General features: G+C 41.9%; 1 protein-coding gene across 3 annotated transcripts; it reads left to right on the forward strand.

Annotated features, from left to right (window-relative positions):
• The first annotated feature begins 1,477 nt into the window (after positions 1-1,477).
• ABCG2 (ATP binding cassette subfamily G member 2 (JR blood group)) lies at positions 1,478-22,089 on the forward strand. Of its 3 annotated transcripts, none has more exons than XM_014254753.2 (16): positions 1,478-1,608; positions 6,957-7,169; positions 9,031-9,090; positions 9,567-9,681; positions 10,414-10,566; positions 11,022-11,179; positions 11,553-11,704; positions 12,137-12,241; positions 13,219-13,469; positions 15,102-15,184; positions 16,007-16,096; positions 17,429-17,553; positions 18,463-18,617; positions 19,517-19,606; positions 20,315-20,412; positions 20,897-22,089. In XM_014254753.2, the coding sequence occupies exons 2-16, from the start codon at positions 6,964-6,966 to the stop codon at positions 21,045-21,047; spliced, it is 1,992 nt and encodes a 663-aa protein (XP_014110228.2). In that variant the 5' UTR covers positions 1,478-1,608; positions 6,957-6,963; the 3' UTR covers positions 21,048-22,089. The 3 variants fall into 3 exon arrangements, with proteins under 3 accessions (XP_014110228.2, XP_087912826.1, XP_087912827.1); XM_088056700.1 differs by having other exon boundaries at positions 13,222-13,469; XM_088056701.1 differs by lacking the exons at positions 1,478-1,608; positions 6,957-7,169; positions 9,031-9,090; positions 9,567-9,681 and adding an exon at positions 9,696-10,106.
• Positions 22,090-24,330: the final 2,241 nt, after the last annotated feature.

Here is a 24,330-nt window from a genome sequence, read left to right on the forward strand (position 1 = left end):
CAACTTTTCATAGACCAGGACCCCCAGGTCCCTTTGCACAGTGCTACTCTCCAGCCTCTCATTCCACAGTCTGTCCCTACATCCAGGGTTGCCACATCCCAGGTGAAAAATACAGCACTTGTCTGTGTTTAAATTTCATGTGGTTGGTGATTTCCCAGTCCTCCAACTTGTCAAGGTCTCTTTGCAGAGCCTCTGCCTTCAAGGGAGTCAACAGCTCATCCCAGTGTAGTAATTTACTTAGTACACCTTTGAGTCCTGCATCCAAGCTGCCTGGGGATGGCCCAGATCTGATACCACAAATTATCTTCTGAGGTTTCCAGCCCTGGCTGCAGATATGCTCCCTGAACAAGATAACAGTATTCTGCACCTATTCGATCATGTGTGCACCTTTTCCAATACCACTTGGACTATGCAATGATATTCACTAGCTGCTGGCATGTTTCTAAGTCTCATATAAATACAGTAGAGAGTTAATTATTATAAAATCATTGATAAAATCATTGATAAAGGAAAGAACAAGGTCTCAGAGCATGGTTCATTAACAATGATATATCTATCCCAGGTTACAGCTTTGTAAAAAATCTTGCCACGTGGTGTTTGGTGCACACAAAGCAACCTTGATGTTTAATAACTAGTGATAAATCTTTCTAAGAAAAAGAGATGATAAAAAAATAATGATTTTAAATGGAAACCGTCCATCACACATACTCTTCTGCATCATCTGCCAAGGAGAAAGATTGTGACTCCATGGACTCATGCATTTGTCAAAGCTCTGGCAGAGCCCTCATGTGGGATGGTGCCAAAAGAACTGAAGGAGTTCCTTCAGCATCTCCCAGAGTTTGACCAACCCCATCTGTCCTGTAAAGCAAAACTGCATCAGGGAGCCCATAGGAGAAGTGGCATGGCTGCCACTGATCCTGCTCACGGTTAGCACAGCTCCTGGAAAGCTGTGGTTGGTGCTGCTCAGTAACCTCAGCTGGGGACCAGTGCTCCTGCTTTGTACAACAAAGGCTGTCTCACTTTTGGTTCCTTCCACAGCATCAATGGCATACTCACATAGTGTCCCGTGGAGACCCTGCTCTGATGGGCTCAGAAAATCCTTTGCATTTTTGCAGGTTTTTGGAACTGATGGAAAACATACCTGTCTGCGGGACGCTGGGGGACAAGATATCCCAGCCAGCTGAGCCTTGTCTGACATGCCGTGCTGGGATTCATCCCATCCTGCCAGCTCTGCCTGCCCTATCCATGCTGCAAGCCTCGGGCAGGCAGAGGTGCTCTCCTTCACTCAGAGCGTCACCGCTACCGGCGTGGCTGGGTTGTGGCAGCTTACGACTTGTTCAGCTAAAAGGAGAAAAGGTGAAAGCAGCGGCTCGCCCTGGCCCTGCCCTCCCCACGGAGGCAGAGGGTGGAGACTCCCCGGGGTGAGGGAGCACAGGGAGCCCAGCTGCCAGCTCGACCTGCAGCAGATGTGATGATCCAGGCGCCGCTGCCCGGCCCCGCAAGCTGAGCGAGCCGCCGGGGCTGTGCTCCGCGTCCCGGGTCCTGCAGCGCTCCCTCTGCCACCTCCCCTGCAGCCCTGCAGCGCTGAGCCGGACTCGCTGCTGGCGGGTGAGTCGGTAGCAGCAGCTCAGCCCTCTTACCGGGACAGATTCAGCTCGGTGTGATGGCTTGCGCTGCCATTCCTATGGAATGATAATCAGCAGGTGTTTTTCTCCAGCAGCCAAGGAAACCACAGCAAGACGCTCGTCTGCCTTCTCCCAGCTTTTCGAGGGATTTTATTGGGAAGGCAAGAAATAAATGAAAATATGGTTTATAAAAGGCTTTAAATAAGCCTTTAAATTATAAACCTTTAAATAAGGTTTATAAAAGGGGTGGGGGTGGGGGGGGGTGGGTAAGTTTCAAGGCATAAATTAAAACCAGTAAAAAGGTGAAAAATGAGAAAATTTTGCGTGAGCTGCCGTTCTTGGTGTTCCCTCATGCATGTTAACATGCGTGCAAATGCCTGCACGCACCGTGTGCTTCTTGCTTGGTCCCCAGCTAACACACAGAGCTCTTTTCATGGAAGGTAGGTTACAAATCCCCGGTAAATCGGCTGGCAATTAACTTACAGATTGCCTGAATCGCATTATCCTTACTTACTCAGCTTTAATTTCTTGCACGAGTTCCTGAGAAAGAGTTATGTATGGTCCTGGCCCCTTAGCATCACCACAGCCATTCTCTGGTCAGTCCACATTCCTGAAAATGGCTAAAGAAGGGGGGAGAAAAGGTGTACTTACAACTTCTGCGAGTTTATATATATCCAAAGTTCAAAATGCGCATACAGTACTGTTTCAGCTTTCAGGCTGCAAGACTTGACTTTGTACCCACTAAAAATAGGATAAATAATAGCACACTTAATTGTGGTTTCTCTGGCTTGTTCAAGTATCCAGAAAAAAAGAAAAAGACTGTTTTTAAAAAGGGTTTGGGGCAGCTTCCTTTAGTGAATTATGCTGAAAGCTGCTTTTGTCTCTAAAACTCTTCCTCCTTAAGTAACTTCAATGCTTATTCTCTATAGAGGTAAAATCTGTTGAGTAACTGCTGGGATTTTCAAAAATGCATGTCTGAATTTAGCTATTCATAATTTTACTGCCCCTCCTATACTATTGTTCTTTAGTATTCTGGGTATTTCTATTTGAACTGCAAATCCTTCTGCTGCCAAAAGATTTTCAGGAAGACTGACAGGAATAAATGTTCCTTAGCATTTTATATAGCCAATGTATCTTAAAGCACACAAATACATTTACTGAATCTGTTTGAAAGACTTAGGTATGGTATTGTTGTGGTTCAAGTATGTTTGAATCAACTAAACTTTGTAGCACATTTTGTTGTTGTTTGATGGTTTTGTTTAGTTCCCTTGTGTTTGTAGGAAAAATGAGAGTTTGTACTTTACAAGTCTCAGACAAATACTCGGGAAAGTGACTGCACTGAGACCTTTATCTATGTGCATTGAAACAGTGGGCAAAGAGATTTCTCAGTTGTTTTAAAGAAAATAGTTTCATTTTGACATTAATGAAAGGTTAAATCTCTAGATCCAGTACTTTGCTGACAAAATTTTCTGAGACTAAATATCTCTGAAGAAAATTATTTTTTATTAGACCTGAACTGAAATTATGCTGAAATCAGTGGTAATAAAAAACATTTCAGAACTATTTGGCAAAACAAACAAAACTTTTTAAAAATAGAGAGTTTGTAAATTTTTATTCTGCTGATGCAAAGTGTACTATACCTGGGGCTAATATGATGAGAACATGAAACACTTTATTGAGATTAACAAATATTTCTGAATACAGCAGGCAGGACATGTTGTCATAGAAATTCCTGCTCATTTCCAATCTAAAATAAATATTTGTAAGCCATTGACAATGAAATCTGAGAAACTTCATTTAAAATTTGCATAGAAATTGATTTGATTAACATTCATCTTGGTTGTTTCTTTGTCCTGCACAAGCTCTGACTTAAAATGTTTCCTGGCTGTATGTCACATTAAACTTAATGAATTCTTTTTAAACAGATAAAATCTGCAATATTTTAAAAATTATATTACTGAGGAGCAGTTGAAACAGCTGACACATTAGCTGTGAAGGAGCAGGACCCTCTGTTCCTCTGGTGAAGTTTATTGCTAGATCAGAAATGGGAAGGTTGATGTGTAAAATACCAAACTGATTATCTCACTACAACTTTTTATACCACAGCGAAAAAGAGGTATCCAAAAAAAGCAAAGCAAATTAAATGCCTAATTTTAGCATGTGTGCATCATTTCTACTGCTAGCACTTCATCTTCTCCCAGCATACTGTTAGCTGAGATCCAAATGGCCACTCTCGGAGGCTTCCACGGATCACCCAGGCAAAGCCACGGCTGACCTGATCCTGTGTTGGTGCCAGCCCTGCTCAGAATGAGAAGCTGTGTTTTGGGACTTCCCCAGGCCTATTCCCACCAGCATGTCCAGAGCCCAGTCATTCTGCCAGCTCAAGGAGCTGCTGTGGTACAGACCTTGCATGCACCTTTGAGAAGAGAGCAGCCAACACAGATTCCACACAGCAGAAATAACCACTCCAGTTTTAAGTGAATAAGCATTCTGCAATTTCTTTCTGCAATAAATTCTAGTAGCTCTGGAAGTAGGAAATGTTATTTTCACTATTAAGGCAACATTTAAAACCAGTATTTTTTTTACATTGATAAATGGCATGTCCCCACCAATACACTTTTTTTTTTCTGGAGGGAGGAACAGAAAACAGGTACGAGGCATTCCACCTGCTGCACCCCACCCTGTCCCTGCAATTGGCACAAGCACCCTGCAGCCAGGAAGAGCTGTGACAACTTAAACCAGAGGTGCAGTGAGACCTGAATCCAGCCTCTGATCACAGCTACTAATAGTTAAGGTTTTCCCAAGGGACAATAGCAAAGAACATTGTTTTTGCTTGGCCATTTGGGTCATCAAGCCTTCCTGAACTTGGAAGTTTCCTGCTGACAGCTATATTAAATAGCCATTGAGAGACTGTTTGCTATGGATATATGTAATTCTTCCCATACCTGATTTAATTATATAGCTTCTACACACATTTTTGCAAGGATGTGTACAATCTCATCATAACTTGATTGATAGATTAAATTTGACTGTGACATACTGTCCGTTCTTAGGAACAACACTGTAAAAACAGTGTGATCCTTTACTTCTGAAAACAGTTTCTGATTCTCTGCTTACTGTCTACCTGTCTAGTTCAGTCTGGAAGAATGAATTTCTTTAATTCCCAAAAGAAAGTTTTTTTTCCTGAGGAGCATTTCAGAAATTTCAGTGCAAGTATTGAGCTAGGTTTTTATGCTGGTCTTTGGAAAAAAAAAAAGACCAAAAACCAAACAAAATCAAATTAAACAAAGAAAAATGTAGCCATTCTGTTGATTATGTCTGAGGTCAAACTCTACCTCATTTTTTTTCTCATTTACTCATAGTGTTGCATGAGTAATACCGAAATTAAGCTGAGAAAACAATAAGATCAAACAATATACTGATCCAAATACCTTATATATGTAGTGATATATCAAGGCCAGAGTCACACTGTTCTCCTGACTTCTGCACTCTGTGCTGCTTGGTTATCTAACAGCTAAAGGGATTTTCTAATGCCTACCCATGGTGTTGCCCCTATGGCTAAGCATTTGGTGCCTAGCTCAGCAAACATCCACTTAGCACTTGGTGAGACTTTAAGTGGAAAGTTCCCACTGCAGTTCTGAACACACATCTCTAATTTATCAAAGCATCCTTTCAAAGGGCACTGATTGATGTCCAGATAGCTTAACCCAGAAACTGCAGGAAAAATATCCTTATTAAATTACCTGTCCTTCTCCAGGTAGGTAAATCACAAGTGAGAGTGTATGCAGTTTATCAGTAACAGGCCTCTATATTTTAAATGTTGCACATTTGATTGATGTTCAACTTATTCAAAATACATTTTAGCTAAAATTAAAGCTAGACCCATTGTAATTACATTTCAAACACTGTTTCTTTGCACTCAGTTACCATTACTGATTACTAAAACATTAAGACCTTATATTTTTGTCAGCACAGAAGGCTACAGCTTTCTCAGAGGAGGAAATCTTGGGCTAGATTTGGGATAGCATCACTGGGAGACAGATGAACCAGCCTTTATGTGCAGACAGGCTGGTTGCTGAATTTAATGCTTCCAGAGGTTTCACTGCGCTGATAGCCACAAAGGAGAGCTCAGCTGTGTGTAAAGCACCCTTAGCAAACTGACAAGATAAGGGCTTAGATTTGGGTTTTTATGTGACCATATGAGCCTGTTAGATTAAAAGGGGTTGTTTTTTTGTTTTGTTTTTTTTTTCCCAAGGTTCCTTTTTACTAATGGCTCTCAAATTCATTCAGCATGTCTGAAACTGTGTCATAATTTGACTCCTTTCTTGCTGTAAGCAGTGTAACTGTGCTGAGGGAGGGGACTGGTCACCCCAGAGCTTCCAGCTGATCATCTACCCTCTTGATTTCCATGAACTATTGCATTGTTAACTTTTCCCATAGTGACAATTAAAATAATTATACTCTGATGAGTCAACATGTTATATAGAGAGGCCAGACCCTACCTTTCACCCAGATGACCCTTAAGGAAGCACAAAGAAGACAGGTCTGCATGCATGGGGACAGCCAGGGATACTCCACTGTGCAGGTGGATGGCTCACAGGCAGAGCCTGGGTGATGAGGGAGGTGATATAACTTTAATTATTGCACAAATACCTTCTAATTTTCACATGGAAATCAAAGCCAAGGAAGAGAATTACTTGGCAGCAGCAGTGTCAGTTTCCACGTTGCTATATCCTTGGCAAAATTATTTAGATTAATAGAATATTTGCTGCCTGTGGCCAGGTGCTGCTGCTGAGGGGTAGCTGGAGGTGGAGGATTCTGTGGGAAAGATCCTGGGGTTGTGCTGTGGTGGACACAGCCACTTCCAGCTACTGAGGCAAAGTTGAGTATGTCAGTGATGCTGGTAGAGCCTCTCTGGAAACATGTGTAAGAAAGGGCAAAAGATGTTGTTCAGCAGCTGTGAGAGAGGAGTGAGAAAATGTGGAAGAAACAGATCCCAGAGAAGGAAGTCCAGGTGTCAGAGTAGATAGTCACCTCAGAGAGTGGCTGGATGGGCAGCTGTGGCCCCCCAGGCCAGCCCACCCCAGCAGAACATCAGGCTGGAGGGAAACTCTTTTATCTCCCTACCTCTGGCAGACCCAGCTCCTCATCAGCTTCATGTTATCTCCAGGTCTGAGCCCACAGGACCCAACCTTCCTATCCAAAAGAGGGACTCCTTGATGGGCCTCTTCCAGGCCCACCATGGGCCCTGTGCCAAGCACTGGACCCAAAAGACACACCTTTCCTCTTCATACCTAATCAAATCTTCCCTTTCCTGTGTTTCATTTCCAGAGGAACGATGGCAGAAGACCAGCCACACCTATGCATTCAGATGTCAGAATCTGGTACAAATGGCATTCCCAGTAGAAGGCAGTCCTTGCCAGATTTGGCTGGCAGGGCAGGAAGCGTGCTCACCTTCCACAACATCTGCTACCATGTGAAGACAAAGACTGGGTTCCTGTGTTTCCAAAAAAACACCAAAAAAGAAGTTTTGAGAGATGTCAAGTACGTATTTAAACATCTCTTTAGAGTATGTGTAAATTTTATTTCTGTCCAGAGAGTTGACTTCACTCATGTCACTGAGTCATTCAGCACAATATGCAGATCAAGGTTTAGAGAAATTATTTGTATGTGTGGTTGCTTCATGTTTGCAGTCAGCTGTGCTTAAACCCAGGTCCTCAGTCCCTGGGCTGGGCCTGTGCATCAGAGAGTTCACTTCCCTTGGCCCTGGGAGTACAGCACTCCTGGCTGCTATCAGCACGGGGCACACCAGCCAGCTCTGCTTGCTCTACACTCCCTGGCAAACCTCCCACTGTGCCAGGGTGCTTAGCTGAGATACCAACAGCCTGTCCTCTGTGATTGTCTCCTTCCCTCAGGTAGCCTTGGGAAAGGTTAATTTTTTTGGGGATGTAACTTAAAATGTTTAACACATTAATATAAGTGCAGGTGAGGTTAACTTTGAAGAGATGTAAAGGTTTCTGGAGTTTTGGCTTTTTTTTTAGTTGAGTTGTTTGGTGTTTTTTTCCCCAACAGTGAGCATTACTTCTGTAAAGCAGTCATGTCATCATGGCCTTTGTTCAATAATCAGTGAATAAAACTTGCCCATTCACAGTTCAGTAGTTAAACTCAGTGGCAAGGGCTCATACAATATGCCATTCCAAGTCACCCATGACTTTCAGCTCCCTAACTCCAATTTCTATCATAAATATTCACCCTTTTGTGTAGCTCAATCTATCCTACTCTTTGCCCAGGGAATTTCCACACCTGCTAAACATGAGCTCTTAAATGCCTTGTTGCTTTCCTCAAAAGCCAAGTGTTGTGGTACCTCAGTTGACTCACATGGGTCATTTGTTGTGGAGGAAGGCCAGTCCTACAAAAGACTTCCTCCTTGGAGATCTGTCCTCTAAGATAAGATAAAACTTAGTCATGGTGACTGAGCTGTGGACCCCTTCCTGCTTCGGGACTCTGTGTTATCTCCCTGTAAACTATTGGTCCTTTTACCCTGGTTTTAAACCATTGGTCCTTCTCCCACTTCTCCCCTTCCCTATAAAAACCCCAGCTTCTGCCCAGTTCAGTGGAAGTTTGTCACTGGCCCCCTTTGCTGAAGCCTGCCAATAAAGGACTCTGTGGAATGCTACATGGCCTCCCGTCTCTCGTCTACGCGTCAGCTGGGGTAACCCATGAGTGGAGTCGGGCTGATCTGATCATAGAGCTGAAATCACAGCTGAAAGAGCTGATCACTTCAAGTCTCAGAGCGTGCTCATAAGGGTTACCCCGGGTTGGAAACTGCCTGAGATCCCTGGACAGCCATTCCTCACGGGACCCCTATCCGGGATAGGCGGTTGTGGTGCCGGGGGTTGGACTGATCCCGTGAACCAGCCACCAACAATTTGTAACATTTTCCATCTGGCTTTTGAGTTTCATGGGGCTTTAATGTCAGATACAGAGAAATATCAACGGCATTTTAAGTAAAGATAAATCCCTAGTTTATTCTGTCTACAAGAGACTATTACTCTCTCAGTTGAGAGAATAATACCTTCAGAACTGAGTATGGTTAAAGCAACTGTGTGCGTCTCTTGTCTTTGATCCATGTGGTAAAAAACATGTACAGACTTTGCTACATTTTAGTTGTGTCTCTGTTCTGTCTTCATTATATGATGATTAGTTTTTCTTGAAATAGAAATAAAAGGTAGGGTGAAGTCTGATCATAAATATTGCTTGTGAATAGGCAGTTTCATTAATTCCAAAATTAATCAGATACAGAAAGTAGTTGTACGGATAAGTTACTCTGGCCTACCAGTTGAAACAGGCAAAGAAATAACTGCACCCGAACTATTTTGTAAAACTGATCTGTTTTGTCTTACAGTGGCATCATGAGACCAGGACTGAATGCAATTTTGGGACCCACTGGTAGTGGTAAATCTTCGTAAGTGCCCCCTTCTCCCTCCACAGAAATTAGACCAAGGGGAAAATGAAACTGTACACATTTAGCAGTAATGGACTTCTCTTTCAGAGAAAGACTGAGTTTTTATTTAGGTCTGTGAGAGTCTCACTGTTTTCTGAGAAATACTTAAATTCAAAAAGACAGTCAGATTATATGAGAAAAGTGAAATCCAGTTTCAGTCCACACTTTGCTGATAGTGGCTCCTTACACACCATTCTGGTAATGTGTAACCAATTTGAGGTTAAATTATTGGAAAAATGGACATGGACCTGCACAGATCTCATTTCCTTAGGAAACCAGGACAACTCAGTCCTTGCAAGTTGCTGGGGTTTTTCTAGATTGCAAACATTTAATGTGATCTGCTTTTATGTAGCGGTTCATTCCATGAGCTGGGTTGTGGTTCAGAGAGCTTTGCCTCCTGCATGTTCATCTGACAAAGTAACCAACTTTTCCTTTAGGCTACTGGACATTTTGGCTGCAAGGAAGGATCCCCATGGGCTCTCTGGTGACATTTTGATCAATGGAGCTCCTCAGCCTGCCAACTTTAAATGTACCTCTGGGTACGTAGTACAGGTAAGTCATTTTTGTCACTGTGGATTTTATTGTAAGAAGTTGCTGCTGTGTTGCAAATACCTTGCCTTGATTCAAGAATCTAGGAAAACTCCTTAAAATTACAGTCAGCATGTTACAGAAAGGTGGTCTCTCAAACCACCTTTAAATCTCAACTTCCCATGACTGACAGAGTCCCTTTGCAAGAGACAAGCAGATGGTATCTAAAAACCTCCCCTCCTTCCTCTGACAAAACAAGCTGGGAACACCTTCACCCTAACCCACATGGACCCAACCTCTCTCCACCTTCCCTTTCTTTCTGCTCTCACATGTGGTGGGCTGAGGCTGCACTGGCAAGCACATTGTGATAATGACCTGAACTGTAGCTTCTCCTTAGGTCCCTTCAGCCCTTCCATCTCCCCCTCAACACATCCAAAAAACTGAATAAGGTAAGGATACATAAGGGATGGTTTTTAATACTTTGCTGTTTATACATTTTGATATCATGCATGATGGAGGCTGTTCCTATATGGCATTGCCTTATGAATTTAGGCAAATATAATTATGTGCATGAAATCCACACTATGCTACGACACTTCAAGGCATTGAAGATGCACTTTACTGCATGGTCTGACTGCTGCCACTGTCACTCTGCATGCAAGGACAGCATAAAACATAGGTAGATACAGTTCTCAGAGGAATAAATAAAAACTGCTGAGCAACCACCAAGAATCTACTGTTTTTTTTTTAATGAAGGATGATGTGGTGATGGGAACCCTTACTGTAAGAGAGAATCTGAAGTTCTCAGCAGCACTCCGCTTGCCAAAGTCAGTGAAGGAAGAGGAAAAAAATGAGCGAGTCAATCAGATCATCAAGGAGCTGGGTTTGAACAAAGTGGCAGATTCCAAGGTAAAGCCTGTAAACATGGTATTTAAACCATACTAACCATAATAAGAGGTTTATTAATTAACCAAATGGCTCGTTATGGCAGATTAAAAAAAAAAAGTAAATTTCATTTTATTGTGTTTATTGTGTTACATTTATTGTATTGCTGTTTCAGTAATATAATAATTAGTGACATTTCTGTCTGACTGTGCTGATGCTGTCGTATGGTATTACATTGCAGGGAAGAGGAAGAAGAAAGGGAAAGATGAAAGGGAAAGCTAGTGGTTGGAGAAAAAGACAATACCTCAAGTAATGTTAACATTAAGAAGGCTGTGTGTGAGATAACATTTACATCTGTTTCTGACAGTAGAGTCAGAATTCCTTACAACTCTTCCCAAATACTGTCATGTGGGTAGGATGCCGTTTACTCAAGAATTTATCTTTGGGCCAAACAAGACAAGTTTCTTGTTTTTTATCAGGTTGGTACCCAGTTCTCTCGTGGGGTATCTGGAGGAGAGCGGAAAAGGACCAATATTGGGATGGAGCTCATCACAGATCCTGCCATCTTGTTTTTGGATGAGCCAACCACAGGACTTGATGCCAGCACTGCTAATGCTGTCCTACTGCTACTGAAAAGGTGATGGCCTTGGAAACAGCTTCCCATTCTCAGCATTCCACTCTGCTATGTTTCAGATGAATTTGACTTGAATTACAGTTCAAATGAGCAAACAGGGAATTCAGATATGTAATTATTTACCAGTGAGCCAAGGATTCGCATAGGATAGGAAAAAAACTGTATGAATTCTCTCTCTCCAAAGTGAGAGTTCTTTTCTCACACAGACACTGTAAATATTACCTAAATATTTTCTTCTTCTTTATTTTTATCTTTCTTCTCCCTTCTCTGGCATACCAAGTGGATCAGACTTCAAGACAACTGAACTTTCAAATGCTGTTATCTAAACACTTTATCAGCTTGCAAAGCTGACATCTCTGTCATTCTTCACATTCAGGATGTCAAAACAAGGAAAGACAATCATCTTCTCCATCCACCAGCCTCGGTACTCCATATTCCGACTGTTTGACAGCCTGACACTTCTGGCTGCAGGGAGAATGCTGTACCATGGGCCGGCCCAGCATGCCATCGAGTACTTTCAGTCCATTGGTGAGCACAACTTCCAGCAGGGCCAGCCTTTGGTTTGCACTAACTCGAGTGAAATGCCAATAGCTCTGGGCCAGAACTGGACACAGTGTGTCCAAGGAGGCCCAGCATTGCAGCAGGCTGAGCCTTTCTCTGGGTATTTCTCTCCTTGACCCACATGTGGATTTGGGAGAGCTGTCCCTGGGTGCATCTTAATTAGAGAAAGCCGGGCTAGGGCTGGGAAGGGCACGCTGCCAGCTGTCACCTCACTTTTGCTGACAGCGCTGCCCAGCAGTGCCACTCATCCCCTGGGAAAGCATGGACTTTCCAAAGGCTGCCATGCCTTTGGTACAGGCTGCTTCATGGGCAGGATGTGTGGCTGTGCTCCTGACAGCCAGTCACATGACCCCACCCAGGGTTCATAATGCTGTCACCACAGTGTCACTGTCACAACAGGCTACCAGTGCGAGCCCTACAACAACCCTGCCGACTTTTTCCTGGACATCATCAATGGAGACTGCACTGCCGTAGCAATGAACAAGGCTGATGAAAGCAACACAGGTATGAAACTCAGAGCTGAGTCAAGTTACCCTGCATGTGTGGGAATGGGAATTTAAGAAACTGTTTTGGTAACTCTCAGCACACAGAAAGAGCTTCTTTCATCTTCAAGGCAAAGCATCTGAAATCTTGCAGAAGCAGAGATGATAAACCAGGACAATTGCTCTTGTTAAGGACATAATTTGATGCAGTTGTGACTTGACTATTTTACCTAATGGAACAGTTTTTTCTGCTAGGAAATTACTGTTTTCTTCCCTCTGAGCAGGGTGGGAATGGGTAGAGATAGGGTATCACTGCTCACCTGATGTTTCCCTGAAGTTGTGCTAAGACAGAAGTTTTCCCCAAACTAATGAATCAGCTCTCGCCTATCTGTTGGAGCATGCTTTCTCATACTTTTCTGCTGCCACTCATTAATAGCTCACTCTCTTTTCATAGGAGTGAAAAGGCAAATGAAGTAATGAATATGCTGAGTGCCCAAACACAGTTTCACTACACCTTTACCAAAGGAGCAGCCATCATTTTACAAAAATGCTCTGATGAGGGTCTGGCAAATATTATAGCTGGCAACACACATCATATCTGTCACTGGAAAAGATCACACTGTACTATAGTTGAGAAAAAAAGGAGGTTCAGATGAAATTTTTTTATGACCAAAGTAGACACGTGCAGGATTACCTGGATCTAAAATTCTGGGAAGTCCAGGATTATGTCATCAGACACTTAAAGAAAAAAGGGAATGCAAAAATCACATTTTAATTAAAAGCCATGTTGCTGCTAGGTTGCAACTCCCTGGGCAGACTAGGTTTTGCCTGGTCAGCGAGCTGAGAGGCTGCTGCCTGTGGGACAGGTTGCATAGACAATCACAGAGGTTTGGTCTTATTTATACCAACTCTTTTGAACAATCTGCTATGGGACTGAGTGCAGTAAACCCCCGGAACTATGCGTGCATCTTAGTTCTTCTGGTTTTTTAATCTTTCCAGCAGAGAGCACTGAAGAACCCTCTGAATATGATAAAACCTTGGCTGAGCAATTAGCAGAAAAATACTCCAACTCTACCTACTACCTAGAAACAAAAGCACATTTAGAGAGCATTTCTTCAGGAAGTAAAAAGAAAGCCAAAGGAGTTTTCCGGCAAATCACATATGCCAATTCCTTCCTCCACCAGCTGAAATGGGTGTCAAGGCGCACATTTAAAAACCTGATAGGAAACCCTCAGGCTTCCATAGCTCAGGTAAGGCTATTGGTATCTATAATTTTGTGGTATATGTTGAATTTATTTGGCTCCTGGATTATTGGCTAAGTCACTGGGATGGTTTTGCCTCTTGATATATTGACTGCAGTAAGCATCTGATGAAAAAGTGCTTGAGGTCTAGGAGTCTGGGGATAGGAGGTGTCCTGAATGCTCCCAAATGTGGGACTGTTCAGTAATTAATTTCGGACTAATGAAGGACTTTGGGAGGCAAGACATGTCCCAACAGGGCATTCAGCTGCTCCCAGCCAGGAGCACATTATCTCCCAAATAGTTTCACAGATTTGCTCAAGAACATTCTTCAGATTTGACTCATTGTCCAGGCTTGGCACTGCGGGATTTGGCCTCAAATCCCCTCCCCCACCAGGAAAAGTTAACAAACTGCATTTGCATACTTAATTAAACAGCACAAAATGAAGTGCTGGCAGTTGGCTCAAGTTGCAGTCTCATAATGTGTGTGCTGTTTGGTCATTTGACTGTTCATATTGGTGATAATATCTTGTGGATAAGATGTCATGAAGTCCACAATGGGGTCTGACACCCACCATGAAAGATCATCACTGGCTCTGTTTGTGTTGCTTTTTCTGAAGGACCAACACCAAAAGTGTTGACTCCTTCAGAGCTGCACATTGCTTTCAAAAAGAATGCTGCCCTCTGCAGAGTGACTAATCCTCGGGAATCTCCTAATTCATGGCCCAAACTCTGCAGCCACAGAACCACTAAAACTCCCACTGCAACTCTCAGCAGTTCTGGAGAGACCAATAGAGAAATTGGCCTGTAGCCAGGGGTATAAACTATCTTCATCATGTTTTATATAGTGAATGAATAAATGGTTGGTGGGGAGGTAAAACAAGTCCAGAATCCCTGAGGTTCAAAAGGCTTTGAGTACGTGTGTGTGCCTGTATGTTGATACTATGGAGATCCTTAATAATTGCTTTGTAAAAGCCTGACCTTGTGACAAGAATTAGGCTCTCAAGAACCTCCTTCATAGCCCAAGGTTAATGGTCCTGACTTGTTTCTCACAATCTTTTTCATCTCCCACCCTCATTAGGGGTGGATTTGTCCAGCATTCTTTTAGGGGTACATGGCTCATTAAGCCTTTTCTTCATTAATCTGTTCCAAAATGGTCTTGAAATGATCCCTGCCTTCCACCACAACTGGTTTAGGAGCTGAATTATCCCTGACATTTACTCCTTTCAGCAGATCTTAGTAAGAGTGTACCAGGATCAAGTAGTTTAAGGGTGTTAAGACTCATGCATTGCTCGGGCTTAAAAATGACAGAACTGCCTGATACCATCAGGTTTCCTGCGTTTTTTGTCATTTTGAGCATTTAGCGTTTAAAAAGTGTAATGCACACACTTCAGTCTTTTAAGTGACAGCCTTGAGGAAGATGTTATCTCTGCTATTTAAATAGTTACTGACTGCAAATATCAGTGTATCTATAGCCCTGTTGTAGCATCTTATTAAAAACAACCCCATGAGTAAGATGTATGATAGAACCCAGTAATTACACACCGTGGAGCATGAAAATAAACAGTCATCCTCATCCTGGCAGTCAGGAAAACCTTTGAAGCAATGAGAATGATACTTCCCTCTTCTCTTTTTCCTGTTTAGCTTTTTATTACAGCATTCCTGGGGCTGATTGTAGGTGCCATTTTCTTTGGACTTGAGGAGAACTCTGCTGGACTACAGAACAGGTCAGTCAGTCTAGGCAATGGATATTCAAAAATTTTATAAAAAGGAGCTTAAAACCTCTTTAAAGGAAATGCTTCCCTTCACAGCAGTAAGGCCAAGCCTGTGTGACTTGGAAGTGAGCATGTGATTTTGTTCCTCTAGCAAGGTCCCTGCAGAACTGAGAGGGTTAAAATACACAGACTTGTGGCTGTATAAACGTAGGTAACTAAAGTTGTAATCTTGCAACAGGTTCTATTCACACAATTCAATTTACCAGCAGTAAGAGATTTTCAAATTATGCTGCTCTATGTATCATTTTGACATCTGTATGTACCTGACCTGACACATGAGTTTGCCACTATGAAACCTCTGGGTTCTTAATCATGAAACACTTCTGTTTGTTTAAAAACCACCCAGTTTTAAATTGAGTGGGAAGTGCCTTAAATTTTTGTGGAAAATGTGAAAACTACTTCTCACACTGTTGAATTGGTTCCTCACAGTTTGCAGCAGACAAATGCCTTCACAGTCTGAGAATATTTAACATGTCAGGAAATGACATTGAGAAAAAAACCAAACCACAGCCCCTCAAAAAAAAATTCAGTTGATTTTATATTTTTTACCTGCATCAGAGAATGTACTATCATCATTACATGCCAAAACCAAATAATGACTGTACCACCTCTATGTCAGGCTTGTTACAGACTCAGACTTGTAGCCAAGACTTTTACCATGGATTTTGGGAAATGCAAAACTTCATGCACTGCAGGTGGATTTGTGTACTCTGTAGTGGAAACTACATTTTCATTCCATTTTAAATAGCAGCTCACTGTTTTGCTATTTTGCAGAGTGGGTGCAATGTTCTTTCTGACCACCAACCAGTGTTTCAGCAGTGTCTCAGCTGTTGAACTGTTTGTTGTGGAAAAGAAGATATTTATGTAAGTAAAACATACAGAAAGATTACCAGGCTCTGCTGTTAGACTGTGAGTTTGTCTGACATGCTGTAAATATCATTTATGTACAATGGTGCAAAATTTTCAAATTATTTCACTGATAGTGCTCATTGCAAATGTACTCTGTTAGTCTACTAGTGAGTTGTCAGCAAACCCCCCAAAAGGTACTTATGATTACAAACAACTCAGAGTTTAAGATTGACACAGTAGGAAAAAAACGAATACTCAGTTTTGGCATTGATAAATAAGTTTGTGACTTGCTAGTGAGGGTAAAAAATATCACTAAAAGCGATGCATATTATTCTGTATAAAATACGAAAATTATTCAGACTTTACCCTCTCTGTCTCGATGACATTGTTATAAATGCAATGGCAAAATAGGGTTAATACAAAAAGCGATTTATTATAAAACAATTTTAATCACAAACAACGAGAGAAAAAAACCACAATAAATCAGCGCAGTGCTGGGTGGACAGGGAGACGTCTATACCCGGAGGTACAGATTTTCCCAAATCCACGAAGGAGGGTAGACTGTCCGGGGTTTTTATAGGGACTTTGTGTCCTGGGGCCAAAACTCCGAGCAGTTACTGTTCAACAAAGAGTTTAGATGGCTGGTTGAATGAATTTCCTGGAACCGTGGAACTGAATCAATAGACGACTGGGCAGAGTCCTCCCGCATGTAAAAGGTTCTGAGTGCTTCTTGATTGTATCTTCGGTTGGACTCTCAGGGTGAAGTGTCCAAGTCCAGTGCGGAGTCGATGGGTATCTCGGCTGGGCTCCACTTATTGTCTGGCCTGATTGCATCTTCAGTCAGGGCTTGCAGGAAGGGGTGCCCGGTGTGGTGTGGAGTCGATGGGCATCTCGGCCTGGCTCCTTTCTTTGTTTGGCTTAATTGTTCGTGTCCTGCTCTTTCTTTCAGGCTGATGAACGTCGCCTAGGGTCATTACTACCTGAATGGGTAGTTACTGCTGGGTTTGGGGAAATTCTTCGGCCACACTATATTTTATATACTTTTTACATTGTTACAAATCCAGTTATATACTTATTTATTCTTTCACGAATTTTTATCCAAGGTTACATTTATCACAACATGACACATAAATTTATTAAAAATTATGTGTACAAATACCCACGTTCATTTGCATATGAAAATGTCACCACTTCTATAGTGTGTAGGCTTACTGGAAAGTTGCATTACAGACTAAGTATGAAAGAGTTTCTTCCAGTTTGAGCCAGAATTCATTTGTCAAGAGGTGAAAATTGAACTGTGTTTTAGTGGCACATCTGTGATGTGCTGTACCTATCTCTGTGTTCCAGACATGAATATATCAGTGGGTACTACAGAACATCTGCGTACTTCATTGCAAAGCTGATGGCTGATTTAATACCCATAAGGACTGTGCCCAGCATCATCTTCACCTGCATAGTTTACTTCATGCTAGGCAAGTGTGGTCTCCTACCGTCTCATTCCAAGCCTCTAATAAATCATCATGGCTCATGCACCTTATATATGTGTATGCATACATGGATATTTATATAGGCTAAAGCCCTACACTGGTGTGGCAGTGGCCACTGAGCTTACTTTTAGGACACCATGTGGTTTTCTACAGAAAAGACACAAAGATTTGAGCGTTCATCAGAGAATCTGTGACACATCTCATCTCTACTGCCCCTAGAAGGAAGCCACAAATCATTACTACATAGTTTTGATTTCTTCCTTTTCATCTATGGCCTTCTTGGCTTCTGATGACTTTAACAAGATACTTTTCTGATCCTTGCAAGAACACCTAAAAGAAAAGGTTTTGTTTTAAGATATTAATACTGTATGAATTAATACCAGCTTACTGGCTTTGGCCTGAGTTTTTTCCCTAAGGAGCAGGAAACAAGGCCACATCAGGCTCTCAAACTGTGGAAATGGAGTGAGACAGACGTTGCCACTGAATCCATAGCCATCTCAAGGCTGCTAGTTTCTTTAGGGGAGCTCTCTGCTGGAAACTAGTGAAATGCTGTATAGCTGCTGCTCATGGAAATGCACTGGAAGTTTCTCCTCTGATGGACAACTTGCAGGCACTTCGGATGTGTGAAGTACTATACTTCTACACATTCTACTATTTCAGTCTTACTGCAGTGTTGGGTATCCTACTTATTCATCCTGTCTTCCACTGTTAGAACAGACACATAAGGGCTGTCACAAGCATCACAGCAGTCTTGGGTCTCAGTGACACAGCCTGTGCTGGCAGACAAGGTGTAATTTGTAAGCAGGACACACTAGGAAAGTCAGGATAGTGTTCAGGTTATAGCAGAGCTTTCAGCAGGATTATTCTGAATCCCCTCTTGTTCTGATCTTTAAGGTTTGAAACCAACAGTAGAAGCCTTCTTCACAATGATGTTCACCCTCATGATGGTGTCCTACACAGCCACTTCCATGGCACTTGCCGTTGCAGCAGGACAGAGCGTGGTCGCTATAGCAAACCTACTCATGACTGTTGCCTTTGTTTTTATGATTGTGAGTAGCACTGTTCAGTTCTCTAGACTGGATCATGAAATCCAAGAAATGCTGAAATCCAGAAACCCTACTAGCATGGAGTTCAGCTGAATTCTGCAGAAAGTCTGTTGCAGCCAACATATCCTAATTTGTCTGATTTGAGTATCTAGATGCTGTGGGGTGGAATATTCTGATTTATCTTTTGAATGAACAAGAAGTGGGGGACTGGAGGGTTGGATGCAAGGAGGAGAGTGCTTCCTCTGACTTTCTCTCTGTGGCTCTGGCAGACAGAAAACTGCCTGGAAAGTAGGAAAGCCACTTAGGGCTACATTTCATTCTCTCTCCCCTAACTTTGTGAAAGGCAAATGCATCTGGCTGAGAACATGACCTGCAGCCTCCTGCTTTCTGAGACCACTAGCTCAGCTGTCCTCTTCAGTTGCAGAGCCCACCTTGGGCATCTTAAATTGGACAACACACAGCTACAGTCAGGAGACAGGCACCTTAGATGAGGCAGAGCTGAACCTACAGCCAAAATCCACATTACCTCAGACACAGGGCACACAGGCAACACCCAGAGCAGTCCCACACTGAGGAGCAGCAGAGAGATCATACAAACCCATGTGGGACCCCAGACAGGAATCATGTGTGTGTACTGCACAGGGGAAAGCATTCCTTGTTACTTGTTTCAGGGGAAGGACCTGAGGTTATGGCCCAAAGCTTGGTAACATATAAATCCTTCCCTTTTGTTGTTCCGCTGGAAGAGTTTCTTCCTCAAGGAATGTTTTCCCATTCCTTTCTATCTGAAGAAGCAAAGTCAAGAGCTAGAGAAGAACACATGATAAAAGCATGTAATTTGTAGCTTATTTTTGTTGTGGCTTTTTTTTTTTTTTTTTTTTTTTTTTGCTAATTATTGCCTCTAGATTTTCTCTGGGTTGCTGGTCAATCTCACAAGCATCATGTCCTGGCTCTCCTGGCTCAAATACTTTAGCATCCCTCGCTATGGAATGACAGTAAGTGCTCTGATTTCCTGTGTACAAACCTGGAAATGGTTTGCTGGAAAGGAATGTGTTTAATCATGATAAAGAAATCTTCAAACTTGATGGCCTAATGTGCAAAAGGAAAGCTAATTAAGTACAACAGCCTCAGACTGTTGTAGAGTATCTTGAAACAAGAAGGTCTTCTTATCAGCCAGAATCCACTGCAGTTTAGAAGAGCTCATTTCTGTAATTTGGAAGCATCTCATATGAGAAACACAGCTACTACATCCACTGGACTCCAGCTGGACAGAAATGTTTCAAAGTAAAAAACAATGTTATCCCCACCCAAAAAAGTAAAAATCTTCTGTTTGTCTTTTCCATCAATCAAACAAAAACTTGTCTGGCTAAAGCTGTTCTCCTAATCTGTGAAAATTTAAGCTAGAGTGATGTTTTGCAGAGAAATCTGGGCTTTACTATGCCTGTGCAGAAATAGTCTGGCCAGGGGGGTGGTAAAGCCTGTTGTGGTACATGCTTTACCAGGTGTCTACAGGCTGCATACATTCCTCTCTTAAAAGAAAAAAAGAACTCTGCTACTCTGCTAAAAAATGGGGATTTGGCAAATATAATAGTGATTCCAGAATATTTTTAGAATGAATTTTAATTGGATTATATCTCATCTTGTTAATGTACCACTCCTTTAACTACTAATTTTTGTTGTCATTGTTTCCTTTATTTTAAAAGGCTTTACAGATCAATGAGTTGACTGGTCTGAACTTTTCTGGCAGCAGTAACAGCACAGTTTCAAGCAGTGACAGTAGATATCAAAAGACAGGCCTGATGTAAGTATTTTGGTACACTGAAATGAAGTAACTTTAGAAGTCCTAGAACATCAGTCTGAGTATCAGAGATACTCACTGATGACCAGAGAATCTGTGAGTTTTTACATGGAAAAGGAACCTTTGACTGGGTTTTTGCATTCTGACTGCATGGAACATTCTGCTTGTTGTCATATTTAGTATTTATAACCCTAGAAATATCTGGAATTATGCTTCTTACTTTTCTTTAAATTGTATTTAGTGAGAGCTATGCACACACACACACAGTTGTACAGCCTCACAAAATCCTTTTCAGCTTCCTATGTGAAACTGGAGCTACAAGAAAAGCAAGTTTACAAATGGAAAATTAACCACTGACATTTAGCTGGTGTTTTCCTGGCCTACTACACACATGCAACCACACTGCAACTTCTAGACATCTTCCTAAATCCTGCTGACTGGTTTATAAAATGACTAAGTTTATCAATGTGTGTGTATTTATCTGTAGGGCATGCACTGGAGAGGAGTATCTGAAGAGTCAAGGTATCGATGCGAGCTCCTGGGGCCTGTGGCAAAACCATCTGGCTCTGGCCTGCATGACACTAATCTTCCTTACCATTGCCTACCTCAAACTGTGCTTCATGAAGAAGTTCTCTTAAAACCAGAGGGAAAGATGCAATTCCCACTGTTCAGTAGTTTGCAACTGTAGTAGTTGTGCAACTGACTTGATTACTTTTAAAGAGACCTTTCTTTTACTTTTATTATTACCCAAGCCAATGACATGAATGGCATCCTTGTATATTAAATATGTTATAAATTCATATTATAATATTGGCTTTTCACAATTATTGAGATGAATGTTATATGTATAATGTTAAAATGGCTTTGCTGTGTGAATGTGTTTTTTTCTTCTCCTGCTATTAGCAAAAAATTAAGGCATAAGTGGTAATAGTTGATATAGCATCCTTGAACTGCCTGCCAGTTAGGATGAACTCCAGTGAACAGATGATGGGGACCTGGCTACTATCAACACTCACCTCCTGTGGAAAGAAGGAGCCAAAGCCCAAATTAAAAGATGCCAAGAAGAGGATTAAAACCGCAAGCCAAGAAACGTGCATGCTCTAAAAAGGCAGATCCAAGGAGTGGCCATGCTAAATAGTTCCTGGAAGATGTAAACTAGTTAATGGAAAAGTTTGAATATGTATAAAGACTATGAATATGTGTTGTAGTTAGTTTATTTAATTTTGTTAAAGGTTCGTTAAAGCTTGTTGGTATGTTCTTGTTTCCCCCTACTGATTGTATTGGTTTGGCCCCAGTTGTCAGTTATGTAAACCCCTCCTATTTTTCCGGAATGTTCCCTGCCAGTCACCTTAGCCCTGCCCCTACTCCCTATCCATCATTGTAAACCCCACCCCTTCTTCCAGACTCTTATGTGTCAATCATTTTTCCCTTGAGACTCCACTGGTTAATGTATCTTGCTCCCTCCCTCTGTGTATCCCTATTGGCCCTGAATTTGAGATCCCCGCCCCTTACTCCTCCCCTCAAGATTCCCCATTGGTCCATGGTTTGTACCCTCCGCTGGAGATTGGGCTGCACTTAACTCCTTGCATGGCGCTGCTCGAGGCTCTCTCGGACCTGATTCTTTCCGGCATGGATCCCTCATTTTCCCATACCTAATAAAACCATTGCTGGGAACTTCAATTCGAGAGAGACTCCTCTACTTTCTTGCCTCCACTCCTGACACCGTGCACCACAGAGCTTGGGGTGGCCCAAGACTTTGGAGGTTTTGCTGAGGGAAAAGCCTTCTCCCCGGTGATTCCCCACTCTTGGCACTCACCTGCACCAGAGTGCAAAGACCACCGTAGAGCTAGCTAGATCTCCGGTGCAGTGCCGCGTCAAATCAAGGTGATGCAATAGAAATGGAATATAAAGGGTGTTCCTGAAACACCAGGAGTGCTCTTGTCAGAGCGCCAAGCATCCAGCTGTTAATCTTTGCTTTATTATCTCTATCTCTTACTGTCTTTATTACACTTTTAAATTTTACCAGGAGAGTGAACCTCGTTTTTCACAAATACTGATAATTCACTCTTCCAAAACGTCTAGCACAGCTCACTACTCTTTGCCACAAAAGCGTACAGCTATTCATTTCTTCAGAAGACTATTCAGTCTTTCTGCATGTTCTAGCTATGAAATTGTCAAACACTGTATCTAATGTTTAGTGGCTTAACCTGAAAAAAATAGTGGTTCTGTATATTAATTAGCACCTACCTTCACCAGGAAGCAATTCAGTCCAAAGTGATGCTTCTCAGGACACCAACAGTCTCAGTTGCATACATGGTCACAGGATATGTGAGACAGGGACAAAATCCCTTCCATCCCAGTGTCCTTTTCTATTTGGGAATTGTGAAATACAAGGTTCACTCTCCTGGTAAAATTTGGAAGTTTAATAAAGGACAATAGGAGACAAAAATAATAAGACAAAGTTTAGCCGCCGGGTGCTTGGCATTCAGTCAAGAGTACACCTGCTATTTTAGAGACACTCTTTATATACCTTTTCTATTGCATCAGCCTATTGCATATTCATAAAAATTATACATATTTAAACTTTTCTCCAAACTAGTTTACATGTTCCAAGAATTGTTCTTGGATGGCATGGCTCCTCCTCAGGACTACCTTTTTAAAGCATGCACACTTTTTGGCTGTGGTTTTAGTCCATTCTTATTATCTTCTCCAGCTTGAGTTCTGGTCCATACTTTCTTCTGATAGTAGGTGCTGATAGTTGGCATATCAGTAGCAGGATCTTCATCATACATTCGTTGGATGTTATCCAAGCAGGCTGTTCAGTTACCACAAGCATAACTATATCAGCTATTTCACTACTATGTCTAAGCAAAAGTACAAACTATATCTTTATAGGAAAGTTACTTTACACACATAGCATCCATTACTTTATATATATAGCATCCATTTTAATATTTATGAAAAGCCAATGTTATGTATTTATAACAGGAATCATTACTGCTCTAGAATGTATTGATGCCATCAAGCCTTTCTTGCCTCACTCAAGTGGTAGAAGCACTGTTTTTTTAAATAAAGGTGTTTCTTAGAGTGACAGTTCCTATAATCCTTGTCTTGAAGTTTGTATTTCCTCTGCATAACTGCAAGTCATCTTCACTGTCCCACTAGAGCTGCTATCATGAGTAGTTCTTAGTCATTTTTATGGTGTCCAATTTCAAGTGCATGACTGAACAAGATGGTAGCACCTTTGTAAGAGTCCACATACTGCAGCAACCCCTTCCTGCCAGGCCAACTTTTCCCTGGCCATGTGCAGCAGTACTAGCTCATTTCCTTCTGTCTTGGTTTGGAAGACAGGTGTCTGGTAGGGAAGGCAGGAGCCTCCTTTGGAATGAAAAATGTAGACTCCCTCCCTCCAAATTACTATAATTTTGAAATCAAGAGGATTTCAGGCAGAGATCTGGGGACAGGAATAAGAGTTCTTTACTAGTATGTATAACAAGGCAAACAAACAACAATAACTACAGCATTAACAGCAAAACAGAACCAGGGACCCCTTTATATACCGTTTCTATTGCATCAGTCTGTTGCATATTCATAAGCAATTATGCATAGTCAGACTTTTCTAAGAGCTGTTTTGCATGGCCACTCCTTGGGTCTGCCTTTTTAGAGGATGTGTCTATCTTCATTATCACCTTCAGTTTAGGCCTTGGTCTTTTCTGTCCACAGATACTAGGTGGTGGTAATTGGCATGTCATCAGCAGGGTCCCCATCATATGTTCACTGGATGTTATCTCAGACAAGCAGACAGCTCAAGCATGACTATCAGCTATTCCACTACTATGCCTAAGTTTAGTTAAAATAAAAACTATAGCAAAACCACTTTAATGATATATATATATGACATCCATTCCAATATTTTGTGAA

The sequence above is a fragment of the Pseudopodoces humilis genome, chromosome 6 (assembly GCF_049639895.1).
Source record: "Pseudopodoces humilis isolate 2021_Gansu_Grassland_sample_001 chromosome 6, ASM4963989v1, whole genome shotgun sequence".
Lineage (NCBI taxonomy): Eukaryota > Metazoa > Chordata > Aves > Passeriformes > Paridae > Pseudopodoces > Pseudopodoces humilis.

Bases quoted from the DNA above. Each gene is read 5' to 3' on its own strand.
- ABCG2 (XM_014254753.2), top strand. From the start codon at position 6,964: ATGGCAGAAGACCAGCCACACCTATGCATTCAGATGTCAGAATCTGGT. The intron at 11,705-12,136 runs GTGAGCACAACT...CTGTCACAACAG, and splicing joins CGAGTACTTTCAGTCCATTG to GCTACCAGTGCGAGCCCTAC. The intron at 17,554-18,462 runs GCAAGTGTGGTC...CTGATCTTTAAG, and splicing joins CATAGTTTACTTCATGCTAG to GTTTGAAACCAACAGTAGAA.